Consider the following 13,218-nt stretch of genomic DNA (forward strand, 5'->3'; position numbering starts at 1 on the left):
AGTTCTTTATTTTTTTAAAGTACATGAATAGTGCAAAAATGGAAAAAAACTTGGGTCAAATTTTAGAATTTGGAGTCTATCTGTTCAGTTTGATAATGTCCATTAAAAAGAAACACCATAAAATTTTCCTCACCCTTAATATAAAAAATGTCAGTTAGCAGGCAAGGACAAACACTAGTGGGTTGTAGTGCGGAGACAGGATTAAACTGATGTTTACTGGTGATTAAGAGATAAGAAGAAAGCACAGTAGTCAAATTTAGAATCTCGTTATATTTACAATCAACAAGTTTGTCAATACTAGTGTGTGTTGAAATCTGTTAGTAACACTGTTTAATGGATGCTGAATTTACATTGTACTATAAGCTGGCCTTAGCTTTTTAAGATGTATCATTGAATGGAAGTTAACTACCACTTCTTCCTGACCTTATAATAAATGGGGTCTGACCTCCTGATGTGAGAAATTTCAGGATATTGACTGAAGAATTTTTCTGATAATGCTTTTTGGGGTCAGATTTATAAAAGTCATAGGAACAAAGATGGCTAAATCTTTGAATTCTGCACATCAGTACTATAAATTTCCTTATATTTGTACAGCTTAATTAGCTATCTGTATCTATATCTTTCTCATTATTTTTGGTTCCCTTGACTCCAAATCCTTTTCCCTTCTTTTTTATCTGGTGCCTAAAGCTACTTCTGCTTCTATCTTTACTCTGTGATTATATAGTTGGGTTTGGATTTTTTACTTTTTAAATTTAAAAAAAGTTTCAGTGCACATTTTAAACCAGTTATTTTAAAATGTGAACCCATTTCAGATATCTAGTTTTAGAACTATTTTAAAGTGTAACATTGTCAATTTGCTCTCTTTGCTCTTTACAATTAAAGCATTAATTATTATTACTTGTATTTATAAATTTTAGTTCATTTCTGAGAGGTGTAGATCAAGTGCGCATTTAGATTTAAAAAAATTAAATGATGAGCAGCATAGTAGATTTACAGTTCAGATACATGACTGTTTCTGGTGCCATCTTTCAACTCAACACAATGTTTGAAAAAACAGGTTGGGTTTTTATTTTAAAATAGCAAAATCTACTTCATATATATAAAATCTCTCTCTGTTGTTGATACCAGAACTCTTTTTTATTGTATACTATATATGTAGCACTGCAGGTCATCAAATTAAAATGGCACACAAAAAGGTGTGCTTTTTGAAGTTATGCAAAACCAGGTTTTCCATTTAAACTACCCACATACAAATTAAATTTCCTTTATCTACTGTTTTCAACTCTCAAATGTTCCTGTTGAGGTTTATATTGTAAAACTGTGCCAGCTATGAAAATATTTTTTCATAATCCAACAAGTGCACTAAAAACATATTTCCATTTAAGAATTATTGGGCACTCTCCTTTTAGCAAATACACCTGCAATGTAAACACCAACTTCTTTTTAGCTCTTACCATTAAAAACAACCACCTCAAAGCACTTCTGAGAAAGCTGAAGTCTTTAAGATAATATTTCAGAATGTTACTCTTTGGGCTTTCATAAAAGGCCAGATTCCAGAGAAGTAATTTTATCGATGTTGGTTTTGTAAATTGTAAGCTGTCCCTCAGCTCGTAAAACTTTTCATTTGCATTGACCTTCTTTGCTATCCTTATAATACAAGAAACCAACTCCCTGTATATCAAAATGTTAATGAAGGGAAAAAACAGATACTGATTTCTGCGTTTTCAGTGGAACCGCCCAATCCCACAAGTATTTACTTTTGAAAAAACAAATATTACTTTTTAAAAGTGTCTATTCGCTACATCGTTTGTTTTAGAAAGGTAAATCACATGTGCCTACCACAGGGGACACCAGGCGGAAAGTCCTACACGTGAGCCGATTAAAAAACCTGTGGATCTAAAGTGAATTCTTAACTGTAAGTGTTCGTTGCGTTTCCTCCGTTACACTGTTGGCCCCCTGGTCTACTTCAAAATGGTTGGAAATGTTCAACCAAATTATACTGGAAAAGATATTCTCTTTCTAAGCGTCCAAATTCCTGACAAGCATTTCCACTCTTCTTTTGGTCTCCTTTTCTAGAGGTAACAGGGCGTGGTGGCCTGTCAACCCACAACCAAACCCCAAATTGTATAGTGAAATAGTGCAGGAAAACAGGTCCAGTCTTTCTAGAGCTCAGGTGGGAGCATCGGATTTTTAGTTGCAGTTGAATATACGTGCATTAGGAGCAGATATAAGCAATATTCATTTTTTAACTGCCTCCTAATGCCCCACATATCATACTGGTATGTGCTGGGAGGGTTCATTACTATGCACGTTTTTATTACTGTGACTCTGCTTGAAGTGAATATTTGCTTCCAAGCCAAAAGCGCTGTTCTCCAGCCCCAAAGGTGAGTGGGTTGGATTGGTCGCCGTGGCTCGTTATCTTTCCAAAACCGAACGAGCCCATCGGACTCTTTCCGGCGTCAGGTGTGCCGCGCTATTGCTCTAGACGGTCGGCTGTGTTTTGGAAAAGAACCCAAAGCTTCCAGATAACTGGGTACCATATGGAAAATCTGCAGTATTTTGATTATGCCTTATGTAAACATTTTAATATCGGATCCTTAAAATCCAGAGACTGTCCCAAAGGGGATTAAAACATAATCCTCTCTCTCTATAGCTGTAGTGGATTAATTTCGTATTCTCTCAGTGGCTGGTTTGCTCCCTGAAGGCTACAACAAAAAGACTCAGTGCTCCTTAAACGTGCTATGGAATTGGAAGTTGTAATTGGAGATTTCCAAAGGACTAGTGTAAAAATGACACACTAATAAGACTGAATATTTCATTTTGTGTCGTCTTCGGGGGGAGGGAGGAGAGACGGCGTCAGGAATTATAAAATCTATTTTCCCTGTAACAAAATAAGAAATCCCTTACACCTTATTCAGAGGACGCCCTCATTGGAAGGAAAAATATTTCATAAACATTATCCGTTTTCCTTAGAAAGTACAATAAAGGTTATTCGTAACGGTATTTCCATAGCTCGCTTGTATTACGTTTCTACACATTTAGAATGTCGTTTGAATACAGGGGCACTATTTTTTGGTCAAAATCACTTTACTGTTTAAGGCGCTTTGAGACTTTCTCGGGGGGGGGGGGGCGGGATCTGGAATTCACTGATCTCCGAGTTAAATCACAGTCTTGGAAGTGAACCCCTCCTGCCTTGTCTATCCCAGTCACACAGGTACCCATAGGAATCTACTATGTTCTCCTATTGTCCTTGTAGATTTCTGGTGATAGGCTTTGGCTGTTTGACCATTAAATACTAGTAACTTTGTTTTTATTTTATTCGCATAACACAAGGGAAAGAGAGGTAATTGGATTAAACAGATGATCTTCCTTCTGGGATTCAGTAAGGCCCACTAACGCCTCCTTAAAATGATAGAATATCAAGTTGTTTCCAATATGCATCATCTTAACGCAGTTTTCTTTTAGCACAAAGGCCCGTAAACCCATTGCTGTTTGTACAGCATAATGAGTAGGGAGGGCAACACGGCTGCTCTGGGGCTACTGTTGGGTAAGGGTTAAAAGAGGGGCTGGAATGGTCTGCTTAAGAGGGCAAGTGGTTCTGCAGGGCAGGGAGCTGCTGTCCGTATAGATAGATCCTCCTTCTATAAACACAAAGGAGAGGGGCCTAGGGAATAGAAACCCAAATCCACTTGTAATCGTACAACAGAATCGGGCATAATTACTTGAGCAACCTAGATTAAGATTGATGAGCCTTTAAAGCGCCGTTGCAGATCGATCACCCTGCCCTTTGCAGAGAGGCCAGGTTTCCTAGCGGCGCGGCTCGGCTGGGCTCGGCTCCCACAGCAGAATAACGGAGAGAAGATGGAGGCTAAAGGGGACAGGAGCAAAGCAAACCCTCGGCATGTGATTCAGATCAGCTGACTGGATTCAAGAGGCTACACTGGTTTATTAGGAGATAGAAAACAATAAAATGAAGGAATACTAGAGTTTGTATCAATATTATCTAGCCTGCCACACTGGGCTGCTGAAAGCTGTCAGTGAAACAGTGAGTTTTAGATTCCCTCTTGTACACATAATAATCCGTGCCTTTCCCTTCGTTTATTTTGCAAAGGAAATGACAATACGTTGTGCAACACAGTCTCAAATTGGGTGTTTCACCTGACAGCTAGATGCGCTGATACACGACTAAGTTGGGCTAAGTGTAATTTGAAGTGTTGCTACACCATCCGATTGTACAGTGTGCGTGTGTATGTAAAATATTGTGGGAGGAGGAGAAGATTGTACCGGTGCCTATTAGCCTTGGTGCGGTTGTGCAGAGCAAGCCCAAAGCTTGTCCTGCCCGTGCCGGTGTGAAACACCACTCACCCACCACAGAGAGTCTCGGCAGTGCCTGCGGATTGCAACTGGAGATCCACCGGTCTGATGGTCACCTTGCGCGCGATCCGGATTTTTGTACAGAACATTTTAACTGCATAAATATGAACAGGATCTCTCTTTTTTGTACATTGAGATGAATAGCTTTTAAAAGGGGTATATATAAAATATCTTGGTTTCACTGAGTTTCCAAAATGTCGAGTAAGCCTTTATTACTTATACTTCATGTGTCTAGGTATAGATTTCTTCGTGCAAGTTAGTTGTGGACTTGTAAGAGAATTTTATATTTAATCTATTTTTGTTTAAAATAAGTGAGCTTCCTAAATCACATTAGCAGTTTAATGGCAGATTTACTGAATTCGGATTAAAGATCAGCGCCTCTTTGTATTAAAGCAGAAATGGTTTCCTAAAATTAAAACCTCCCACAATGCGCCCTAAAGACTGGCAGTTAGAATACAAATTACGCCATCCCCGTTCCTCAATACACACACATGGGTGGCAAAGAATTATATTTTGTGTAAAATGTTATGGTAAAATTATTTTTTAAAGTTCTTAGCGGTGAGACATTGAAATAAAAATCTTGCTGGAAAGGTATAAAACGTTGGGTGCCGCTTTCTGAGACATCACATGCGGCTATTTGTTTTTCTTTTGTGATGTCTTCTGATTTAAGCTGTAGACTCGGAGTTAACACTAATGAAAGGGAATGTTTTCGGCTTCTATGAAAGTACAGACGGGCTGTATTTGCTTTTCCCAGGAAAGCGCCGATATCTAGAGATGAATCCCCAGACTTTGTGCAAACTATGAGCTTTTGGGACTCCCTTCGCCTGAACCGGCTGACCCTATTTATTGAGAACTATATGTAACATGTCACTGCTACTTGCAACCTCCTGTATCTAAACAGTGTTAGTGTTAATCAGGAATAAGAAGGTCACGAAAGGAGAAGGGCAGTAATTTTTCATTCTAGCCCCCCTGAATTTTGGTCATTGATTCATCTCGGAGTCTCACCCTACCGCTCACAAACTCTTGTCAGACTACTCACGAGAGAGCAGAGTGGTGAGCCCTGGCAAGAAAGATATAAAGCAACTTACAAATGGACTTTATTAGGCGGATTGTTAGGTGCCTGCATTCAGTAAGGAAGGGGGGAGGGCCGGCCGGAGTTGCTACGGCCTGACGCCCCTGCCCTTGTCTTGCAGGCCCGGTGGTTCTCAGCACGCCGGCACAGCTCATCGCCCCTGTGGTAGTGGCCAAAGGGACCCTCTCCATCACCACCACGGAAATCTACTTCGAGGTGGATGAGGATGATCCGGCCTTCAAGAAGATTGACCCCAAAGTGAGTAGAGTGCGTTTCCTCGTGGGCTGGGTGTGTTTACACTACGCATTGTCTGGACGCGATTTGTATGTTAAAACACTGCCCGGAGAACATAATCGGAACGCACAGCCTAGAGTGCGGAAGGTCCCCTCCTCCCCCCAAACGCCACTTACTCCTGTGGGCTTTTACTGTGTTTTATTAAAAAGCGAAATGTATTAATGATGGCAAATCCTCTATTACTTACAGCGTGCACATTTTTAACAATCTTTCTCTGAATGCCTCTGTATGAACATGGGCAGATTTAGCAGTTAAGCCAATTGCTCTGAAATCCCTTGAGGTAACAGCGGTCCCAGACTGCGGTCCCCTAAGACACAGTGATGGGCTTTTCTCTTGCAGTGGATTTTATAGAATCCCTTTATTTCAAGAATGTTAGTTTCTAAATAGGAAAAAGCTGCACGTTTTAATAAATGTTATCTGTTCAAATACTGAAATTAATGTTCTCTTTCTGAAAAAGAAAATGGCTATCATGTGGGCCTGAGCACAAGAGTTAATTCTTGGCAAATATCTAATTTTTTGCATTGTTTAATATTACAAAACACCTTGACATCTGCAAGAGAAGTAGATCCAATCAATTTAAGAGCGATTTACATATATTTGACCTGTATTAGCGTTGAGAATAAAAATTTGAATCCGATTTTTTTTTAAAGTCGAGCATACATGTGGTGGGGGATTGTTATAGGGATCTATCTATGGGGCACCTTTCTGACATGTAGTTTATTCTTCTTATTATTGTTTTATTCTCTATACATTCACAAAACAATTTTACAAGTTTCTTAAGTAGGGGAGAAAAATACAGGAGATACTTTTAAAAGTCACTCCAATATTGTTTCTTGTAAAAAGACCTTCACTGTAAATGCTTTTCAGTGATAACTTTTTAAAAACGCAGTTATCGCTTTTGAAAACGTGTGTTTTAATAAAGCAGGTTTTCTATTGAGGAATAATGTCTGACATTCAGAACATGCTCGTAGCATTAAATAAAAAAGATTCTTGCACAATAGCCATTGTAATGGTATCACAAATACCCACCCACTATGAGTTCTTACAACTGGACATTATTATATAGGCAATTTGCTTAGTTCAGCACTTGTTGACTATTAAGTTACTAAATAAATGCTCTAATAAATTGGTTAGTCTCTAAGGTGCCACAAGTCCTCCTTTTCTTTTTGCGAATACAGACTAACACGGCTGTTACTCTGAAACCTAAATAAATGATATACGTTGCTATTTTGGGTGTATATTATTTTGCATTTTAATCTTAAAATATTTTAAGGAAATATACGTTCTGAATAATCATATGTTGGAGTATGAACAGACAGTCTGTGATCACTTACAGTTTTATGGATGTGCACATGCTATTCTCTTTGAATGCCCTTTGAACACAGGGAGTTGATTTCTACAGATGCAACTTGCAATCTTGTTACATCCATAGTGGATCTGTAGGTCGGAAGTTATATTGTTCTTCATTTTATTGCTACTGGCTTGACCTCTTCACCTGTAAATTTTGCTTTCTTCTTTATTACTACTTGCTCCAAAATATTGATTTTTGTCAGGAATCAGACTCATTGCTCATTCAGTAGCCTCTCCTTCAGTGCTGTGTTTTGTTTCCTCAGTACTGTTCAAAACCATGCAGAAACATTAACCTGGTATAGCGAATCTTTCAAAAGTAAATTTATTTTCTGATGCCTGAAGAAAATGTTGCTCTGTTAATTACCACACGAATTTGTGGTGCATATAATACACCAATATTTTCTTCTCCCACAAAACTAGTCAGTAGGAAAAGGGCTGCTCCCTTATGATTTGCAAAACATTACATTGGCCATATTTTCAAATAGAAAACTTGATCCAGTTTTGAAACGCTTAACAATATTTATTTTACTTCATTTATTAGCTTGTAATTAAATAAAATCAGCAACAGAAATTAAAATCTAAATCACAAAAAGTCATTATCCAGTGTATTTCAAGTGCATTTTTCAAATATATAATTCCAATATTCAAGCGTTATTATATAAGCAGAATCCAAATTTCTTTTGAATATATTTAAATAACATTTCAAGTATATTTATGGAATGTTAGAAATAGAACAAGCAATATATATGAAACGAAAAATGTAAACTTTTAAGTTCAGACACTTCAAAAGACAATTAACAAAAGTACCATGATAAAATCTACCTTTTTAAATGGTATCTTCTTTAGCAGAAAATGTCCTGAAGTATCCGAAATGGCAATTTAACTTCTGTTCACCAAATCACAAAACACCAACATCCACAATTTCAAAGACAATGTGCGATCACAATATTTGATACAAATTAAAATGTACATTAGGGTTTTGTTCAGATGGCATATCCAAATAGCTTTTACTCACAGAGGGATTTACACAAAAATACTGGGGTTTGTTATAATCCATTGGTGCCCTTTCTAGGCAGAATGGTCACAATCATGTTAAATTACAGCCGAATTTGTTTCCGGGTGTTAAGATACATTTTTCAGGGGGAATTTCAAAACTGTGATGAAGATATGTCATAGTGTTTGTTGTTGTGAGTGTGTGTGAGGAGCCTAAGCAATATTCCTTTTAAAGAGAATATTATTAGCATTCTCAAGTGGAAATATTTGACTTTTCGAACAGGAAGTTTAAACTTTATCTGAAAATAAGAAGACCCATAAGAAGTTAGGCCCATATTTTAATTGTCCTCTAAAGTTTTTCCAAACTTTTCGGGTTGGTGAGTATTTCCCTAGCCAGTCGCCAAGTTTGTTTGGCTGCATTTTCCAGGGCTGAATGAGGTTTTCCCTGAAACAGGTCTAAGTTGGGCAAGAAGTAATGTGGGCACCTCCTGCACTGAAGGCAGGAGATGAGTTGCAGTAAAATCCCGTTGAGCCGGTCGCCCAGACAAGACTCGTCCCAGTCCGATTCCCGGGGATGCTTTTCACACTCGTATGAAACCAGAGTCTTCATGTGATAATTATTCAGGGGCTGGCCCGGCAGTTCCAGATGACGATCCCGTAAGGTTTTGAGAATAGAGAGGCATTTCTTTCTGCAGCCGCCCATCTGCAGTCTGTTCTCCGCTTCTGCGAACTGCAACACCCAGGCATCACTCTCGGCTGAACTCTGCTTGCCTGCTAGAGAGTGACACTCCTTGGATAAAAGGTTGAATCCTTCAGCTTTGACCTCTGCTACCCTGTTGGGTCCCGGCCAGGGGATGTGGGGAAGTGGCCAGTGGGCAGCACTCCTTGGCCAGATCCCTGTGCATTTAAAAGCTGGAGTGATCTGCACGACATATCTATCTCTGATTCTCAGTTTCACTTCACTCGTGTCAGCCACCATCTTTACCACATCTCTGTAACTGCATTTATCCACGGCTTGGGCCACCAGAGTCTGAAATCTGGACCGGATTTTGCGAGCAGAAAGATAACCAGAAGCCGTGATGAACTCCACCCAAAGGGACATGCTCCTCTTGCGCCCATCGCTTAACTTTAACACGGCGCAGCCCGGCAAAGAGCCGTCGTCCACGAAGTTGAAAACTCCCATTTGGTTCAGATAAAGGACCACTTCAAACTCAGTGGGAGAAATGACCTCCAGGCCCTCATAGCGGTTGTCCATCTCGTTCAAAGAGCTGATGAAACGGGGCTCCTGCACCTCCACTTCCTTTAGTACGTCCGAAACCACTTTGCAGACTTCTCGGATAGTTTTGGCGATGGCGGCTTTCCTGGCTTGGCATTTCTCGTTGTAGTATTTATTCAGATGATACACCAGCTTGGCCTGGGCCGCGATCATATTGGGGCAGAGATCCGGATTGTATACCGGAGTCTCGCAATAGGCTGTGGGATCCAATGCGGCTGCTAAGGCTGGAGCCAACTTCAGAGGGGAAACAGGCTGCAGCGCTCTGAAACGTAACAAATGTCTTTCAAAATACGCTGTGGCAACTGCTGCTCAGATGCTCTCTTCCTGCCTTTTCAGAGCAGCCGTCTCGAAGGGGGGAGCGATATTTTTCTTTCCTTTCCTTTCTTTTTTTAAAGGATCATTGAGTGAGAGCAAAGCCTTGAGATCGGCAATTCCCCAGCAGCAATAAAAACAAAAGTTGAACTGAGACACAGCAAGGCTTCCAGTAGTCAAAATAATAAACCCTCTTCGTATGTATGTATGTTTTCCTGTAGTAATCACTGTGTGTGTGTGTGTGTGTGTGTGTGTGTGTGCAGGGTTGTTAATCAGATGGTGGGAAAAGTGCTGGGTGTCGGTGTGTTGTGTGTGTGTATGTGTCAGGAGAAGCTGGCTGTTGGTTAGTATAAGAGCCCAGATGCTCTCGTGTGGAAATTATAAAGGCAGGGCCAGGCAGGCGGGCGGCCAATCGCCACTGGTCTCGTCACTGCAGCCTCCTTCAGCTCAAACCCGGCTAATTAATCCGTCTCTTGGCTATATATACACGTATATATGTATACACAAACTAAAGGTAGGCGGCTGCTGGCAGAAAAGCATCCAGGCCACCTATATATTTGGAAATCAAGAAGAATCTCTCGGCTTTTGGTGTAATTTGAAGCGTACTGATGTTTTGAAAGGACTTGGCAAAACTGTGGTGTTCTGCACTAAATCCCTGTTTGTCTCCTTAAGGCTGAAATGTGAATGCAGGTGTATTAATGGAGAGCCATCAACTACTGAGCTATATACGGGGATTCACTCTTTAAAGAACAGATACGTAAATTCACTAACTCGCTCTTGGCGTCAAATCATGGTGTCCCTTTCTCCTGATAAGTTGTCTGTAATTGCAGGTCAGAAGTTTTCCCCTCATGAATTGGCCAGAGTATAAGGCCATAGATTCTCGGCAATGTAATGTTTGCAGGAATAAAATATTACACAGCATCCGCTAATTAAATTGTTTTAAAGCATGTTCTGACGAGGTATAATCGATTTTAAGGTTACGCAGATATTGCATTCTCTCTGCTTGTTTTTTAATATATATATTTGTAACGTATGAAGGAAATACCATTTGCTAAACGCATCTAACAGTTTATTTTCATATTCAGTCTCAGAAGCAGCAGATACTTAGTGTAAATCTTATTTGCTAGTGCTTAGCTTCGTTTTTATATTCGGTATATGTCACCAAGATATTGCAACGCCATATATGTTCAGATGCCTTTTCAGGACATCGTTGCAAAATAAATATCTATTAATCTCCTTATCTGGACAGTTTATTTTAATGTGAACTCTATTTGCAAGCTGTGTTTTAATAAATGTGCACACGGGAGGGACATTAGCGAGTGCAGACATGCTGGCAGACAACTAATCTGACAGTTTGGATTTTCGTGTGTGTGATATATAATTAAACAAATTTCTTCTTTAGTATCTTAAGTGTCAGTAATCGGTCCTCCTGTTTGCAAAGATTGGTACGACAAACATATTTCGCAGCATCTTCCGTGCGTTGTTTAAGAATAAACGTGATTTATATCCATAGCACGCGCTTTTTCCTCTAGTGTCTTTAAGAAATTTTAATTTATGACTCAGATTCTTAATTTTTAAATTTACTGTCCCTTGAAATTATTTTCTAAGAAACATCTATCGGCTTGCACAGGGATGTCTTATGCCATTAACGTTTTCCTGTCACTAGCCTATTAATGCGGCAACATCCAAGGTGTGGAAGAGTTTATTTTGTGCTTTGCTTGCTCGACGTAGCGTTAGTGCAGACGCTCCTGTATTTCGGGGACTGTTGATCCACATGAAGAATTTGATGGGCGTCTGTAACTTTCTACTCATGAATAAAATGAAACCGGGGTTGTCTTTAGACTCCTAACCCAGGAACTGCAGACATCAGCTCACCCTTAAGGAGCTTTCCCCTCCTCAATCGCATCCTAATGTGCCCGCAGCACGTTCTTGGTATTTTTTTATAAGGAATAGCTACTTTCCATAGTCTTTAGCTTTCTTCGCTTCATCCAAAGTGTCATGTCCAGGGGACGAAAACCAGGCTGGTGAGCAGACAGGCTCTGACCCTCTGCTGAGCGGGCTGGGTATTATTTCCAGATTTAGCCATATAGCTTGGGAGCAAAATGCTTTGCCCCGGTGCTCTCTCAACAACTGCGCTTTGAAAATCAGAAATCCCCAAGAGGCCACGCTCCCGGGTCCGAGCCCCCGACGCTGCTGCGGCTCGTTGGCCTGGGCAGGCGGGGCGCGCAGCTCCTTCTGCAAGGAGGAGGCGGGAGCGGAGCTGCCGCCGGCTGCAGCCCCGGGAATGGGGCGTTCAGCTGCCCCCGTTCATCCCTCACATCACAAACCAGCGCATCGCTCCTCGTCTCCACACGCGCGGTCGCCCCTCTGCCCTGCCCACACCCCTGTACATGCCCTCTCCTAATTCAGGGGGCAGAAGATGCTTTCTGATCATCGCTGTCGCCTGCTGCGATTGTCTTTAGTTCCCCCCTTTTCGCATCCTGGGGGCGGTGGCCGCGTCTTCGCCTCTGCCCGCAGCGCTACTAGCCCCTCCACTAATCCGTGCCGCTCCAGCTTCCAGGCGCCCATGTCACTCGCAGCTGTGTGCGTGGGCGAGAGGAGCGAGAGAACACCCCGCTCTACCAAGAAGCCGCCCCGAGGTCCCTGGGCACAGGAAGGGTAACGCGTGTGCCGCGGTCGCCACCCCCACGTGTATTGCCCCTACAACCCACATGTGGCCAGGTGGAGCCGGCTGCGCGGATGGAGGACCCCATCCTACCCACCTTGCTCAGGTCAAGCCCCCATCGGGTCCCAGGAGAGCTTCTTGTGAACAGAGGCCGCAGCGGGAACAGGCGCAGGCATGCTTGGGGATGGGGGAGAGTCCCAGACGCCCCTAATTGCTTCCAAAGGCCCGATCCAGCTCCGTTGAGGACGTTGGCCAATCTGACTTGAATCGGAGGGGGAACGGGTCCTAAGTGAAACCGTAGGCAGGCGTTTTGGGTGCATTTGAGTGCTCTTTAACTGAATCTGGTACTTGCGGGGAAGAAAGCCCGGTGCGAAGCTGCAGGGAAATTTGTAGGCCAAGTCGACCTATTCCGACAAAGTGAAGTCAGCTCCCGGAGGTTTCCTTAGTAAGAAAAATGAACTTGCTGAATTGTTTTCTTACTCCATCTCGTTCCCCCATTGGGCATCTGGATCTGACAATAACCAGCACAAAAGGACACAGGCAGATACGTTATCACTGTTACTAAGTGGCTGCCCCAAAATATTAGTCCTAGGCGGCGTGGGGCACCGTGGCTTCCTTTAGACATTGAAAATGTAAAAATAATTCGTTTTTGTTTGCCTCTGTTTCCACACAACTGAAAAATAAATCCTTCCGGTGGAGTTTAGACAGCATCGTTGTTTAAAACCGAAAGTGAAACTCTTCAGACAAAAAGAAAAGGAGTACTTGTGGCACCTAAGAGACTAACAAATTTGAGCTGTAGCTCACGAAAGCTTATGCTTAAATGAATTTGTTAGTCTCTAAGGTGCCACAAGTACTCCTGTTCTTTTTGCGAATACAGACTAA

General features: G+C 41.5%; 2 protein-coding genes across 7 annotated transcripts in view; one reads left to right on the top strand and one right to left on the bottom strand.

Annotated features, from left to right (window-relative positions):
- Window positions 1-13,218, top strand: part of NBEA (neurobeachin) — an 848,497-nt gene that overhangs the window by 606,420 nt on the left and 228,859 nt on the right. For all 6 annotated transcript variants that reach the window (XM_073341812.2, XM_073341823.2, XM_073341834.2 and 3 more), the window contains one exon: window positions 5,568-5,704. In XM_073341812.2, the coding sequence (XP_073197913.1) occupies window positions 5,568-5,704 (137 nt within the window). The remainder of the gene's footprint in view (window positions 1-5,567; window positions 5,705-13,218) is intronic.
- On the bottom strand, window positions 7,399-10,030 carry MAB21L1 (mab-21 like 1). Its single transcript, XM_073341797.2, has one exon. The coding sequence runs from the start codon at window positions 9,510-9,512 to the stop codon at window positions 8,433-8,435; it is 1,080 nt and encodes a 359-aa protein (XP_073197898.1). The 5' UTR covers window positions 9,513-10,030; the 3' UTR covers window positions 7,399-8,432.

Source organism: Lepidochelys kempii, chromosome 1, assembly GCF_965140285.1.
Source record: "Lepidochelys kempii isolate rLepKem1 chromosome 1, rLepKem1.hap1, whole genome shotgun sequence".
Lineage (NCBI taxonomy): Eukaryota > Metazoa > Chordata > Testudines > Cheloniidae > Lepidochelys > Lepidochelys kempii.